The 16,822-nt window shown below is 34.0% G+C and overlaps 2 protein-coding genes across 3 annotated transcripts; both read right to left on the bottom strand.

The window, feature by feature from the left end:
* Positions 1 to 8,782: 8,782 nt before the first annotated feature.
* Positions 8,783 to 9,649, bottom strand: LOC125868967 (F-box protein CPR1-like). The gene has a single exon (XM_049549522.1). It carries the CDS (start codon positions 9,647 to 9,649, stop codon positions 8,783 to 8,785), a length of 867 nt encoding a protein of 288 aa, XP_049405479.1.
* Positions 9,650 to 13,511: 3,862 nt separating this feature from the next.
* Positions 13,512 to 16,227, bottom strand: LOC125868214 (uncharacterized). Of its 2 annotated transcripts, XM_049548849.1 has the most exons (4): positions 16,072 to 16,227; positions 15,598 to 15,833; positions 14,426 to 14,497; positions 13,512 to 13,938 (listed from the first exon to the last, which is right to left on the bottom strand). In XM_049548849.1, the coding sequence occupies exons 2-3, from the start codon at positions 15,823 to 15,825 to the stop codon at positions 14,438 to 14,440; spliced, it is 288 nt and encodes a 95-aa protein (XP_049404806.1). In that variant the 5' UTR covers positions 15,826 to 15,833; positions 16,072 to 16,227; the 3' UTR covers positions 13,512 to 13,938; positions 14,426 to 14,437. The 2 variants fall into 2 exon arrangements, with proteins under 2 accessions (XP_049404806.1, XP_049404805.1); XM_049548848.1 differs by lacking the exon at positions 13,512 to 13,938 and having other exon boundaries at positions 14,073 to 14,497.
* Between the last annotated feature and the right edge of the window lie 595 nt (positions 16,228 to 16,822).

Genomic DNA, 16,822 nt, shown 5'->3' with positions numbered 1-16,822 from the left:
ATCATCATCGTCATCGTCATCTATCGACTTCTCATATGATAAATCAACTGGAGGTAGTAACTCACCTTTATCTAGCAAAACAAGGCTTTCCTCGTAATTGTCATGATTAAAAGAGTACATATGGTACCAGTAATATTGATGCTTTCCTTTGTCTCCATCTCAGGATTATACTTAGCTAGCATCCCCGTCATGTCTGTCAACAATATTTTACGACAATCAGTAACAGCTAGTACCATATCTAAATTCCCCTGGCCTAGTGCAACATTATATTCTTTGCTCCATGAATCCGTGTCTCCATACTTTTTCATTTCCCAAATGGAGCAACTGCTGCTCCAAACACGTGTATCATACTGATACAAAACAAGTAATTCATTAAGCTTTGCAACATTTAAATTCTTAGGGGGTTCATTAACCAAAAATTTTGGTAATGATAATTCCTGAAAAATTTCCTAATTGATATCAAACATCATAATCAAGTTCTCCACCCTTCTCTCTCCATTCCTTTTATATGCAGTCCAGTGGACTTTCCCACAAATTTTAACCTGTGTCCAGAAATACTCTACGACACAAATATCTGGAATAAAACAATCAAAACCCTTCCAGATTCCTGAACTAAGTGCATAAATCTCGACCCTAGGTGGCAGCAAGTATTGACCATCACCATGAGCATAGGCTATCCTCACAACCTTGTAATCTCTTATTTTAATAGCAAAGTCAAACCTAAGGACAAACGTGTAACTCCCTGAATGTCACAGCAAAGAGGAGTCATTGAGAGGGTGAGACATCTGGATATGCTAGGATTCCAAAGTACCACACGACTTCTATATTCCAATAAATCATCTAACATACAGAGAACACCGTTGCATATACCAATATTAATCCTACAATAGAAATAATCTGGCAATCCAACAATAAGAGGTGATCTTAATGGTATTACATTGTCAAAATCTGATAAATCAATGAGTTGATTTTTCCCTCTTGAGACCTTTGCTGAAATACCTTTTAAAAAAAATGTATTATCAAAATCTCAAGGCTCCCACCCAAATCTCACCTCTAATTAAGGTGTTTATCAAAATCTTGGAAATACACAACAGTCGGTCCTCCTAAAAAATCCTACACATTTTTTTATTTTATTTTTTTGCTATATCAAAAAAAATGTGTAGGGGTTTTTAGGAGGACTGACTTTTGTGTATGTAGCCATATGAAGTCGGGGCTTGAAATTAGTGCATTCCAAGATTTTGATAAACACCTTAATTGGAGGAGAGATTTGGGTGGGAACCTTGAGATTTTGATAATACATTTTTTAAAAAGGTATTTCAGCACAAGCCTCAAGAGGGAAAAAATTCAACTCGCTGATGTATCAGATTTTGATAATGTAATACCATTAAGATCACCTCTTAATGTTGGATTACCAGATTATTTCTATTGTAGGATCATTGGTATATGCAACGGTGTTCTCCGTATGTTAGATGATTTATTAGAATATAGAAGTCGTGTGGTACTTTGGAATCCTAGCATATCCAGATGCCTCACCCTCCCAATGACTCCTCTTTGCTGTGACACCTCAGGGACTTACACGTTTGTCCTTGGGTTTGGCTTTGCTATTAAAATAAGAGACTACAAGGTTGTGAGGATGACTTATGCTCATGGTGATGTCAATACTTGTTGCCACCTTGGATTGAGATTTATGCACTTAGTTCATGAATCTGGAAGGATTTTGATGGTTCTATTCCAGATATTTGTGTCGTAGAGTACTTCATGACACATTTGAAATTTGTGGGAAAGTCCACTGGACTATATACAAGAGGAATGGGGAGAGAAGGGTGGAAAACTTGATTGTGATGTTTGATCTCAATTAGGAGATTTTTCAGGGATTATCATTACCAGAAATTTTGGTTAATGAACCCCCTATGAATTTAAATGTTCCATAGCTTGGGGGAATTACTTGTTGTGTATCATTTAATTTACCATAGTTTTAAAGTAGTGAATCCAAAATCAACAACAAAAAGTGAAGTTAATAACATCTACAACAAAAGTTACCAATTTTAAAAAATAAGTTGATAACATCTACAACAATACTAGTGAATATAAAACATTTGAATGAATTAGAAGACATTGTTGCTGAGCTAGAGCACCACACTTATTGATTACTAATCTTGTATTTCTTCATTATCGACTAAGTTGTTATTTCTGGTGTTAACATTCATTATAGATTAACGGATCGATGGTATTGAGTTCATTAGCTTAAACTAAAATAATATATAGGCTTCAAAAAATCATGATTACTTGTAAGCAATAATTTAATCATCTATAAAGCATGTCTAGGTTATTATTTTCCATGTAATGCAATATGGATACCAAAGGTGACGATGAAAGTGTGTGTTTCACTTGCTTAGTTACATATATATTTTTTATTTTCATAATTGTTTTAATATACATGATAATTAATTATTATTTTTTAATTGTCGACATAATATTTTATGTAATAATTTGTAAGGCATGAATATACATATATAAATTATTATACGTTATGTAACACTACATATGTTTATACCTTAGATAAATCATTATTGATTATAGTTTTGAAATGTTTATCAATTGAACCAATTGTTATACAAACTATCAAATATTCTAGAAGTAGTAGGAGCATTAAAAAAATTTGAGACTTCACGTGATTGAGCATGTCCATTAGAGCATCAACAACACTTACAGAAAAGACTATTCTACGATCAGCCGCCTACTTAATTACACTTCCAGCATGGCATTAAGCAAGTTCCTTCTTTTTACTTGTATATATTTCGTATTACATTAAATTACAAAAATATGTCTACATCATAGTGATTGTTATGCTTCAGAAGGCATTCAAAGTAGTTAAGATAATGTCTTTTTAAATTTAATTATTTGATAATTTAATTAGCTTGAGCTTGAAATGTCTAGGAGACACCTCAAAGAATATATTGAAGATAGTCTCACAAAGCCAATTTTAAAATATGATTGATTCAAATTAAAGTGAATAAGACAAATTAAAAAGTAGAAAATAACTGCAAATTTAATTGAAAGGAAATTTCAGTTAATACTAACAATAAGTATATAATTATATATATACTACCATTCACTGAATTTGAGGCCTTATTATTCATGGTCCTAAAGTCGTCGTTTCGGTGGCTTTAGCCTTTAGGGCTGAGACGCCTCCGGCAGATTATAAGATCATGTGAGAGTTATTCTTTTTTTTTATTTTACTAATTTTCGAACGCATTTGTTGTACGTGTATCTCATGCTAATAAGTATTAATGTTTTAAAATAATATAAATAATATTTAAATATGCCTGTGATGAAAATCGTAAGAACAAAATATAAATACAAATTAATAAATGATTTGCTATAATTTATTCACAAACTCTTCGATATGTGATACCTCAATTTTTTTGACGAAACACTACGTCATGCCTCTTACCCTTTGAAAATGTAATCCTCCGCAGTCCGCAATAGAGACGGAGTTACGAGTTTATTTGAATATAGCAGCTTTGATATATATAATAAAAAATTATTAAATATTTAAAAGTAACTTAATTATTATTATAATATATAAATAGAAAATTTATTAACTTTAAAATTTGAATTTGCCAACCATTGTTTAGCCGTTTAGCATAGATTTACCTTTGTCCACGACTTTCAAGTATGACTCAATCAAACAAACATACTCTTTTTCTTAACATAACACTTTTCAATATTATGCGTTATTATTATATACTTTTTTTTAAAAAAACAATGTACAAAACAAGATAGACAAAAAGGAAGACAAAGATTTTATTTTTGTTTTTCGAAAAAGTTGTCTTATACATGACGTTAGTAATTAAGATTGTAAAGGAGATTATGAAGATCATGTGAGAGTTATTCTCTCGGTTTTAATTTACTTGTTTTATTTTGATTTAATATGAAATTTTAAAAAAGATTTAAATGTTGAGTTCTTAAATTAAAAATATATAAAATATAATACGATGATTTTTAATTTTATAATCTTAAATATATAGTGTAAAAAAATGAAATTAAAGAATTGCAAAATAAATTCCTTTTACATAAATTAATTAAAAAACAAGACAAATAAATTAAAACGGATAAAGTGTTTGGCTATATACAAGACTCAACAAGCACATAGCTCGGGGATGACATATCAGCTTGAGTTGTATGATTGTAGTGAACCCCGACCACTTCAATACATTTTTAGTTATTTGTTTTGATCTGTTATATATTTGAAATCATGTTTTAAAGTATTATAAATTAAAACAATTAACAATAAAAAATATTCGGTTATATATATTTAAAAATTGTGTAAAAAAGACTACCAATCACAATATAACAAATTTTTATTTTTTTTCTATTTCAAAAAAAAAATGTGTAGGGTTTTTTAGGAGGACCGACTGTTGTGTATGCCATATGAAGTCGGGGCTTGAAATTAGTGCATTCCAAGATTTTGATAAACACCTTAATTGGAGGAGAGATTTGGGTGGGAGCCTTGAGATTTTGATAATACATTTTTTCAAAAAGGTATTTCAGCACAGGTCTCAAGAGGGAAAAAATTCAACTCGCTAATGTATCATATTTTGACAGTGTAATACCATCAATATCACCTCTTGGATTGCCAGATTATTTCTATTGTAGGATCATTGGTTTATGCAACGGTGTTCTCTGTATGTTAGATGATTTATTAGAATATAGAAGTAGTGTGGTACTTTGGAATCCTAGCATATCCAGATGCCTCACCCTCCCAATGACTNCAAAGTACCACACGACTTCTATATTCTAATAAATCATCTAACATACAGAGAACACTGTTGCATGTACCAATATTAATCCTACAATAGAAATAATCTGGCAATCCAACAATAAGAGGTGATCTTAATGGTATTACATTGTCAAAATCTGATGTATGAGTTGATTTTTCCCTTTTGAGACCTTTGCTGAAATACCTTTTAAAAAAATGTATTATCAAAATCTCAAGGCTCCCACCCAAATCTCACCTCTAATTAAGGTGTTTATCAAAATCTTGGAAATACACAACAGTCGGTCCTCCTAAAAAATCCTACACATTGTTTTATTTTATTTTTTTGCTATATCAAAAAAAAATGTGTAGGGGTTTTAGGGGGACAGACTATTGTGTATGTAGCCATATGAAGTCGGGGCTTGAAATTAGTGCATTCCAAGATTTTGATAAACACCTTAATTGGAGGAGAGATTTGGGTGGGATACTTGAGATTTTGATAATACATTTTTTAAAAAGGTATTTCAGCACAAGCCTCAAGAGGGAAAAATTCAACTCGCTGATGTATCAGATTTTGACAATGTAATACCATTAAGATCACCTTTTAATGTTGGATTACCAGATTATTTCTATTGTAGGATCATTGGTATATGCAACGGTGTTCTCTGTATGTTAGATGATTTATTAGAATATAGAAGTCGTGTGGTACTTTGGAATCCTAGCATATCCAGATGCCTCACCCTCCCAATGACTCCTCTTTGCTGTGACAACTCAGGGACTTACAATTTTGTCCTTGGGTTTGGCTTTGCTATTAAAACAAGAGACTACAAGGTTGTGAGGATGACCTATGCTCACGGTGATGTCAATACTTCTTGCCACCTTGGGTTGAGATTTATGCACTTAGTTAAGGAATCTGGAAGGATTTTGATGGTTCTATACCAGATATTTGTGTCGTAGAGTATTTCATGACACAGGTTGAAATTTGTGGGAAAGTCCACTGGATTACATACAAGAGGAATGGGGAGAGAAGGGTGGAAAACTTGATTGTGATGTTTGATCTCAATTAGGAGATTTTTCAGGGATTATCATTACCAGAAATTTTGGTTAATGAACCCCCTATGAATTTAAATGTTCCATAGCTTGGGGGAATTACTTGTTGTGTATCATTTAATTTACCATAGTTTTAAAGTAGTGAATCCAAAATCAACAACAAAAAGTGAAGTTAATAACATCTACAACAAAAGTTACCAATTTTAAAAAATAAGTTGATAACATCTACAACAATACTAGTGAATATAAAACATTTGAATGAATTAGAAGACATTGTTGCTGAGCTAGAGCACCACACTTATTGATTACTAATCTTGTATTTCTTCATTATCGACTAAGTTGTTATTTCTGGTGTTAACATTCATTATTCATTAGAGATTAAGGGATCGATGGTATTGAATTCATTAGCTTAAACTAAAATAATATATAGGCTTCAAAAAATCATGATTACTTGTAAGCAATAATTTAATCATCTACAAAGCATGTCTAGGTTATTATTTTCCATGTAATGCAATATGGATACCAAAGGTGACAATGAAAGTGTGTGTTTTCACTTGCTTAGCTGCTTATTATATACTTTTCAATATTATGCCCTATTATTATATACTTTTTTTTAAAAAAGAGCAATGTACAAAACAAGATAGACAAAGATTTTATTTTTGTTTTTCGAAAAAGTTGTCTTATACATGACGTTAGTAATTAAGATTGTAAAGGAGATTATGAAGATCATGTGAGAGTTATTCTCTTGGTTTTAATTTACTTGTTTTATTTTGATTTAATATGAAATTTAAAAAAAAATTAAAAAAGTATTTTAATGTTGAGTTCTTAAATTAAAAATATATAAAATATAATAAGATGATTTTTAATTTTATAATCTTAAATATATAGTGTGAAAAAATGAAATTAAAGAGTTGCAAAATAAATTCCTTTTAAATAAATTAATTAAAAAACAAGACAAATAAATTAAAACGGATAAAGTATTCGGCTATATACAAGACTCAACAAGCACATAGCTCGGGGACGACATATCAGCTTGAGTTGTATGCTTGTAGTGAACCCCGGCCCCTTCAATACATTTTTAGTTATTTGTTTTGATCTGTTATATATTTGAAATCATGTTTTAAAGTATTATAAATTAAAACAATTAACAATAAAAAATATTCGGTTATATATATTTAAAAATTGTGTAAAAAAGACTACCAATCACAATATAACAAATTTTTATTTTTTTTCTATTTCAAAAAAAAAATGTGTAGGGTTTTTTAGGAGGACCGACTGTTGTGTATGCCATATGAAGTCGGGGCTTGAAATTAGTGCATTCCAAGATTTTGATAAACACCTTAATTGGAGGAGAGATTTGGGTGGGAGCCTTGAGATTTTGATAATACATTTTTTCAAAAAGGTATTTCAGCACAGGTCTCAAGAGGGAAAAAATTCAACTCGCTAATGTATCATATTTTGACAGTGTAATACCATCAATATCACCTCTTGGATTGCCAGATTATTTCTATTGTAGGATCATTGGTTTATGCAACGGTGTTCTCTGTATGTTAGATGATTTATTAGAATATAGAAGTAGTGTGGTACTTTGGAATCCTAGCATATCCAGATGCCTCACCCTCCCAATGACTCCTCTTTGCTGTGACAACTCAAGGACTTACAGGTTTGTCCTTGGGTTTGGCTTTGCTATAAAAACAAGAAACTACAAGGTTGTGAGCATGACATATGCTCATGGTGATGTCAATACTTGCTGCCACCTACGGTTGAGATTTATGCACTTAGTTCAGGAATCTGGAAGGATTTTGATGGTTCTATTCCAGATATTTGTGTCGTAGAGTATTTCTGGACACATGTTGAAATTTGTGGGAAAGTCCACTGGACTGCATACGAGAGGAATGGGGAGAGAAGGGTGGAGAACTTGATTGTGATGTTTGATCTCAATTAGGAGATTTTTCACGAATTATCATTACCAAAAATTTTGGTTACCCCTACGAATTTAAATGTTGCACAGCTTGGGGAATTATTTGTTGTGTATCATTTAATTTACCATAGTTTTAAAGTAGTGAATCCAAAATCAACAACAAAAAGTGAAGTTAATAACATCTACAACAAAAGTTACCAATTTTTTTAAAAAAGTTGAAACATCTACAACAATACTAGTGAATTTAAAACATTTGAATGAATCAGAAGACATTGTTGCTGAGCTAGAGCGCCGCACTTATTCATTACTAATCTCGTATTTCTTCATTATCGACTAAGTTGTTATTTTTGGTGTTAACATTCATTATTCATTACAGATTAAGGGCTCAATGGTATTGGATTCATTAGCTTAAACTAAAATAATATATAGGCTTCAAAAAATCATGATTACTTGTAAGCAAAAATTTAATCATCTACAAAGCATGTCTAGATTATGATTTTCCATGTAATGCAATATGGATACCAAAGGTGCCGATAAAAGTGTGTGTTTTCACTTGCTTAGCTGCTTAAGAAGTTCATGACTAATCAAGAAATAGATTCTCAGCAATTACCAAAATTTGATTATCTTAAGTAAAATGCAATGACTAGCACAATTAATTTTGAAGAATTTCATCTGACAAGAAAGCTAGCTCAAGTGGAAAGAGCTCTCCACCTCCAACCTTAAGGTTGGGCCGTTGGATGATTGAGTTAGCAGGGTGGAGAGGACTAGTATTGACTCCTAGGGAGAGAGGGGTCTTGGGTTGGTAGATTTAGGTTAACATATAAAAAATAATTAAAAGATTCTAAACATTCAGATTAGTTGATCTAGTCAAATACGAAGCCACAACTGAAGGAACACTCAAATTTATTAAAATCCCAATAATAATCATAACAATTGAAATAGACCAAACAACAAATAACTATGATAAAATAAATTGTCAAGGACTGACAAGGCAAATATTCCATCTCCCCTATAAGTATGCCTAAACATCATAACATTTGTTTGTTACTATTTCAGGCTCCAAGTAAAGTTGTGACACGCTCATGCATAACATGATGATTCAGGAGTTCAAGTACTTGATCATTAGCATCATCATTATCATCATCATCATCATCATAATCGTCGTCGTCATCTGTCGACTCCTCAGATGCTAAATCAACTGGAGGCAGTAACTCCCCTTTATCTAGCAAAACAAGGCTTTCCTCGTAATTCTCATAGTAAAAAGAGTACATAGTACCAGCAATAGTGGTTCTTTGCGTTGTTTGCATCTCAGGATTATACAAAGCTAGCATCCTTGTCATGTCTATCAACAATATTTTACGACAATCAGCAACGGCTACTACCATGCCCAAATTCCCCTGGCCCAATGCAACATTATATTCTTTGCTCCATGAATCTGTGTCTCCATACCTTTTCATTACCCAAATGGAGCAATTGCTGCTCCAAACACGTGTATCATACTGATACACAACAAGTAATTTCCCAAGCTGTGCAACATTTAAATTCGTAGGGGTTTCATTAACCAAAATTTCTGGTAATGATAATTCTTGAAAAATCTCCTCATTGAGATCAAACATCATAATCAAGTTCTCCACCCTTCTCTCCCAATTTCTCTTGTATGCAGTCCAGTAGACTTTCCCATAAATTTCAACTTGTGTCCAGAAATACTCAACGATACCAATATCTGGAATAAAACCATCAAAATCCTTCCAGATTCCTGAACTAAGCTCATAAATCTCAACCCTAAGTGGCAACAAGTATTGACCATCACCATGAGCATAGGCCATCCTCACAACCTTGTAGTCTCTTGTTTTAACAGCAAAGCCAAACCCAAGGACAAACATGTAAGTCCCTGAGTTGTTACAGCCAAGAGGAGTCATTGGGAGGGTGAGGCATCTGGATATGCTAGGATTCCAAAGTACCATAGGACTACTATGGTCTAATAAATCATCTAACATACAGAGAACACCATTGCATATACCAATAATCCTACAATAGAAATAATCTAGCAATCCGACATTAAAAGGCGACCTTAATCGCATTACAGGGGTGTCGAAATTTGATACATCAGCGAGTCGAATTTTTTCCTTCTTGAGACATGTGCTGAAATACCTTTTGAATAAATGTGTAGGGGGTTTTAGGAGGACCGATTGTTGTGTATGTAGCCATATGAAGTCGGGGCTTGAAATTAGTGCATTCCAAGATTTTGATAAACACCTTAATTGGAGGAGAGATTTGGGTTGGAGCTTTGAGAAGATTAGGACCATCATCTCTATTGGGAGATATTCCGACATTTTTCTTGGTTATGAAGTTGGGTGAGGTAGGGAGAGCTCTGGAAAGAAAGACTACTTGCTGGGTGTGGGCAGGTGTTTGAAGTATCAATAGTGAATAAAGCTTCAATGCAATGATAAGAAGTCAGAGGAAGCACTATTTATACAGGGTAAATAGAGAAAAGACTAGATTTTGTACCCAAAACAACAATTGGATTCTCATCAAGAAAGGAAAATTCTTTAATAACTTGCTTAAGATCTCTCCTTGCATTTAGGTGACAAAAACTAAAGACTAACTTATGTACCAAAAACAACAATTGAATTCTCATCTAAAAAGGAAATTTTTTTAATAACTTACTTAAGATCTCTCCTCACATTTATGTAACAAAATCTAAAGACTAACTTATGTACCAAAAACAACAATTGGATTCTCATCTAGAAAAGAAAATTCTTTAATAACTTGCTTAAGATCTCTCCTCACATTTAGGTAACAAAATCTTGAAAATTCATTTGAGATTAGCAATCAAAAAAATTAAGGGAAACGGGGAAATATACCCCTCAACTATGCAATTTTGAGCGGATATACCCCTTCGTTAAAAAAGTGATGCAAATATACCCTCGTTGCCTAACAAATGATGCATATTTGGCCTTTTCTTAACAGATTGTTAAAAAAAATAATCCTAAAACTGTTTGCTTAATTCCAAAAATGTCACGTGGTTTTCAAAAAGAGAATTTAAAAAAGGGAAAAAGGACAAATATATCCCGGAACTATAGTAAATAGTATGCAGATACCCTCCGTTATACTTTTGGGACATTGGTGCCCCTATTGTCAGAAAACTAGAGCATATATACCCTTCACTCTAACGGAAGATAAATAGGGACACGTGACACAATTTTATCCGTTGATCCAATATTTAATAAATGTCGGATCGGTGGATAAGATTATGATACATATATGTCCGTTAGTATAAATGGTATATACACTCTAGTTTTTGGACGACAGGGGCACCAATGTCCCAAAAATATGACGGAAGATATCTGCGTACTATTTACGATAGTTCTGGGGTATATTTTTCCTTTTTCCCTTTAAAAATGACTATCATCTTAGAGATCTATAACTTTAGTTTGAGTAATTACAATTCATAGCTACTGTTTGGATTGCTACGCAGAAAAAAAAAGCTCTCTCTCTTATTTCCTCAATCTCGCTCGCCTCTCTTTCTCTCTCCCTCTCTATATATATCCCCCTCTCCCTCTTTGTATTTTGATTACCTCTCTATCTATCTCTTTGTATTTTCTCTACTCTTCCTCTTAGTATTATCGCCTCTCTTTGTATTTTGTATTCTCGTCATTCTCTCTCTTTTTATATATATTTCTTGAGGTATTATGTGAATGTATTTGTTGTATTCATATGTGCATTTAGGTTGTATCCTCTCCCTCTCTCCCTCTCTCTCTCCCTCTCTCATCCCCTCTTTATATTTTCTATGTCCACCTCTCTCTGTATTCCTATATTTTTTAGGTGTCATGCGACTGTATTTGTTGTATTAATAGTGCTTTTAAGTTAAACACCTAGTGTTTTTGTCTCTGATAGCATTTGAACCTGTGACCTCATGGTACTCAACCCATTTCATTGACCACTAAGATTTTATTTGTTTTCATTAAGATATAGACGTCTGAATCTGAATGCACATCTGAATGATTAATATGTTGTATCTTGATTTGAATATTGAATGATTAAGACTATTTGTTGTAAGCATTCCTCATTTTTCCATAGCCCTTCTTGCAGACGACATCCTAAATGACGTTGGCTTGGGTATTCGCAACATTGATTTCTCAGTTGTCTCATTACCTTAGCTGTAACCTTGCTCTAATACCAAATTGTCACAGACTTCTACTAAGCACATGTGAGGCACTTGACAATTTGCTCACGTTCTTGCACCACTTGCTCACAATCTTGCTATGCCAAGTCAGCCTAAAACTCTAGGAATTGCTAAGAGAATGGACGAGAGAACACAAGATGATTGCTAGGAAAATTATTATTGTAGAGAACTTTGATTTTTTTGTTTTGAAAATATTGTATGTATTGCATAGTTGTACATAGAGTATCCATTGTCATACGAACAAAAATACGGCTTCCCATTACTAAAAAGCTTCAAAATGATACTAATAAAGAGTAGAAAATAAAGCAACCATCTCAACTAGAGATAAATACCCAAAAACATAACAATTTAAAAGATAAAAGCATAAGAGGGATTCAAGCCACGATCAACAACCACCACTAGTGCATTCACGGGCAAAGTGACCATCCTCACCACATTTGTAGCCACCGCCAGAGTATCTACCGCCACCGCTACCTTCACTCAGGTTACACTCCCTAGCAAATTGGCCAGACTTGCCACACTTAAAACAACCGCTTCCTCCTCCACACTGCCACCGTTGTCGTGGTGGAGGAGGAAGTTGTTGTTGTTTTAAGTGTGGTAAGTCTTGCCGCTTTGCTAGGGAATGTAGCTAGAGTGAAGGCGGCGGAGGTGGTAGATACTCCGATGGTGGTGGTCGAGGCAGTGGCAGTGGTTGCTACAAATGTGGTGAGGATAGTTACTTTGCCCGTGAATGCACCAGTGGTGGTTGTTGATCATGGTTTGAATCCCTCCTATGTTTTAGTCTTTTAAGTTATGTTTTTCGGTATTTATCTCTAGTTGAGATTGTTACTTTATTAGGTATCATTTTGAAGCTCTTTTGTTATGCGTAGTCGTATTTTTGTTCATGTTGTAATAGATACTCCCTGTATAACTATACAATACATGTTCACAGAGCAAAAATCAAAGTTCTCTATAATACAATCTTTCCTAACAATCCTCTTGTGTTCTCTCTTGGTGATTCCTAAAGTTTTAGGCTGACTTGGCATAGCATGACCGTGAGCAAGTGACGCGAGAACGTGAGCAAATTGTTAATTGCCGCACGTGTGCTTTGTAGAAGACTAAGTCCGTGACAGTAAGCTGTATTAAAAACTTGGTGCTTACAAACTTATGTTATTCAGGAACTCAGCTGCTTGACTATTAGACAAACTAGAACAGGAAAGTTTGCAGAGGTGGAATGGATGGAATCTTGTTATGGGAATTACAGGAGTAATTTTTACTACTAAAAGTTGCCATATGTTTTGGCAAAGGCCGGAAATATTGTTTACTCCTGGCCGAGGGAAAGGACATTTTAATATTGCACTGTGGTAGCCAGGATATATAGAGTACGTTCTTAAACATTTTGGAGTTCAATGGGTAAATAGTGTCAAACAGTTTTAAGAAGGCTCTTGTGAGCTAGTCCCTATTCTACAGATTCAACTGAACACAATATTTTCAACACGGAATACAAATATTAATGTGTGAACTGTGTTGGGACCGTCCAGAATCCACTTATAAAAACTGAAAACCACATCAATTTATCAACCAAATCAAACATTGAACCGACTTGTATATAACTTCTAAATGTATAGGCATGTTTACTGAACTATAATATCATTTAGTAGGACTTGCAGTTGCTTGGCTCACAAATGCAAGACTTGAAACATTACCTTGTTATAGTAAGTGCATTGTTTATGATGCGAACAACATAACAGCAAATACAATGTGCAGACAAATGCATTATAAAACGCACGCAACACACCTACGATACTAGTGTGTAAAACTTCCTTGCGTATAATACACCTCCTAAAGCTATAACCAACACAAGTCCTTGACATTTTTTTCCATTACACCATCCGAGGCAATGTAAAAGCAGGATAAATCATTGCCATCAGATTAAACCATAAACACTAAAGGTAGGATAGAATTGCCATCAGATTTGAAACCACACTCTTCAATGCTCAACTTCCAGACCAACAAAAAGTTTAAGCAGCATTACAAATCCACCTGCAATGGATTGCACCAATTCTAGTCACGCCTACAAAACAAAACACGAGAAAAATAAACACACTCAAGCAGACAGAGGAACCAAATATCAAAGCGAACCAAAAGAAAATCCTGTAAATTGAACGATCTTTAAGCTAAAAAGTCATCAAATGAGTTCTACTAGTGAAAAGCCAGAGCCACTAATGGATTAGAGTAGTGTTTGTGCTCTGGTACTTTGAGCATTAATTCACCTGGAACCCAAGGTTCCGGATAAGAGTTCAAGGTGAAATCAACTAACTTTGACTAGCCAGATTATGCACTAGATAATTGAGATAAGAAGTGTAATTATAGACCTATTATATAACAAGTATAACTTATTTAACAATCAAAACATCATCTCTACATAAAAAAGAAATGGTTTGAGAAGATGCAGCTGAAGACCAAGACGAAGTGAGCAACATAAATGATCCACTGCATAATCTGATAAACCAACTGCTGAAAATATGACCTTTGCTTCTTATCATCCAAGAGAGAGCCCAGAAAACAGCAATTCCAACTCCTCATCCTGTGAAGTGGTTCTCTGCATAAAATGTGAGACAATGAAAACATAAAACCCCCAATTCAAATGCTTAACAATTAACTCAAAGCCATAAGAGATCTATGATGCACTTATAAACAATACAACATCCCCTAGCAAGTAGTCAAGTGACTGTAGAGATGTAGTTCTTCTCCCTCCTAAAAACAAACTTGTTCTTATACTAATCATGATGGTGAAACAAAGCATGCTAGACCAGCAAACATCAGAACAATTTTATCACAGTTTCTCCAACAATTACCCTATAAACAAGTAGCCTGGCATTGTATAATCACCAAATTGGTTAACTAGACCGACTAATGATCAGACAATGTGCCAAAACTTTCACGACAGAGAGAGGAGAAAACATCCACAAGAAGACATACAGATTGTGTGTGGTATGAATTTCAACCAAACCATTCTTCTCCAATAGGAGCAGAAGGGGCGTGAGCATGTTATAGGGAGAGGAAAATAGTAATAGGCCAATCTGTTTCAAAGGATCAAGAGGATTCCTAAATCTCTAGATATGAGGCCAATTTCTAGTCATACTGTTCTTTTAAACACACACAAAATCAAGATAGTAATTGTTAATGTTATACAACTGATGTAGACCAGAATTCATACAGGAATATCTCTCGTTATTTCCTTGAATATACCCAAAATTGTAAGAAGAGCCTAATGCCAACAATCTTACAACTTAAGGTGACACTTATGCATGGAACACATTGAGAAAGTAAATGGCTTGCATTTTCCCCATACAGAGTAACTCAGCCGTCTAGGATAGCAATAGAAGTCATCATCCACATGCTACAAAGTCACTAGCAATGTATCAAATGCTTGAGACCCTCCAGATAAACAATAATAGGCGGTGATCAGTGAATTTAACCCTGGATAATGTAGCATTGCAGTAATGAGACCTCAAGCATGATATGTCGTGTGCTCGAGTAGGATGTTTAAAAAGGTCTCCTTTTCCCATAGCTACTTATTTGTAGTACAGGAAGATACAACTACTATAAAACACTAGCAAAAGAGATCACAATGATCATATATCTTAAACATGCATACGCTCCCCCGCCCCACCCCCATTGAATGTATGCACCATGTACCTGAATCGACAGAAGTTCCAGAATTTTGTTAAGGACACGCATCCGATGAGTTGCATATGCACTGCTTGGTGGAAGTCTACTCACTCTCTTCATTTCTTCATGAACTGCTCCCATTTTCCCTTCAGATCCCATCTGCCTAAGTGCATCATTAGAAGATTGGGTGCTAGGGAGGCCGTCTTTGGGAGGATTTAGGGCACAACTGTGATTAACTTGATAGGAAGGATCCATTGAACCACCTATATATAAAATGACATACTTAAGCAAGGATAAAGCAGAACCTCACAAGACAAATGCTAGGTCAAACTCAAACAGGCTCTAAGTTGAACTCCCTAAAAAAACCTAAATAGGCAAAGGGAATTGAACTCCTAACATCTAGCTACACCCCATGCGTGCAAGAGTTCGGAGAAAAATTACATCGTATATTTTGTTTAACAAGATAAAGCGAAACGAAATTTCAGAAAACAAGATAAATACCTAAACGGCGGCAATTGAAATTCACTGCCGTCTCCGGTTGCCGATCGGAAAATCTTTTGCGTCAAGAGAATATAGTAGCGACCGTATCGAACAATCCAGAATATTTCCGGTTTCCAGAAAACCGGAGATTCTCTCTAGAGTAAAAGAAAACGATCAAAGTTTGAAAAATGTTACATTGACCCCTTAAGAATTGTATGGTCTCAGATATACCCTTATTCGATGTTGGGATCGGTGTTTTAAAAGGCGTGAGTCGAGACATTTTATATGATATGAAAAATTTCAAAATAACCCCCGAGGCTCGTCTTAGAAACACTATTTAGAACATTGTTTGGGACTCACTTCGGGTAGTATACATGTAAAATGTTTTGAGACTCACTTGTAGATTTAGTTCTGTGAGGTTTACTTTCCAAACACTCATAGTACGTCTTAGGTACACTTAATGCTCAACGCTTTAGGACTAACTTAACAATTTACTAAAATCATATGTCAAATTCTCTAATTAGCATTGTTAGACCTTAAGTTAGTTTTTAATAAACTACGATTACAAAGTACAAAACTAAAGTTATTGTCATAAAAATTATCATGAATAATACAGGTGAATAAAGAATATTTCCTCTGTTCTATATTAACTGAATTTTTTTTTTTTAATTGTTCAAAATAATTAAATTGTTCAAAGTTCAAGATGAATGTTTATTCTTATCATATTTGCCCTTTACTTTAATAAAATTCGGTATTTTCTAGAAGATAAAAT

This window comes from Solanum stenotomum, chromosome 6, assembly GCF_019186545.1.
Source record: "Solanum stenotomum isolate F172 chromosome 6, ASM1918654v1, whole genome shotgun sequence".
Lineage (NCBI taxonomy): Eukaryota > Viridiplantae > Streptophyta > Magnoliopsida > Solanales > Solanaceae > Solanum > Solanum stenotomum.
The sequence above is the reverse complement of the archived record's forward strand: the minus strand, read 5'-3'. Positions and strand labels throughout refer to the sequence as shown.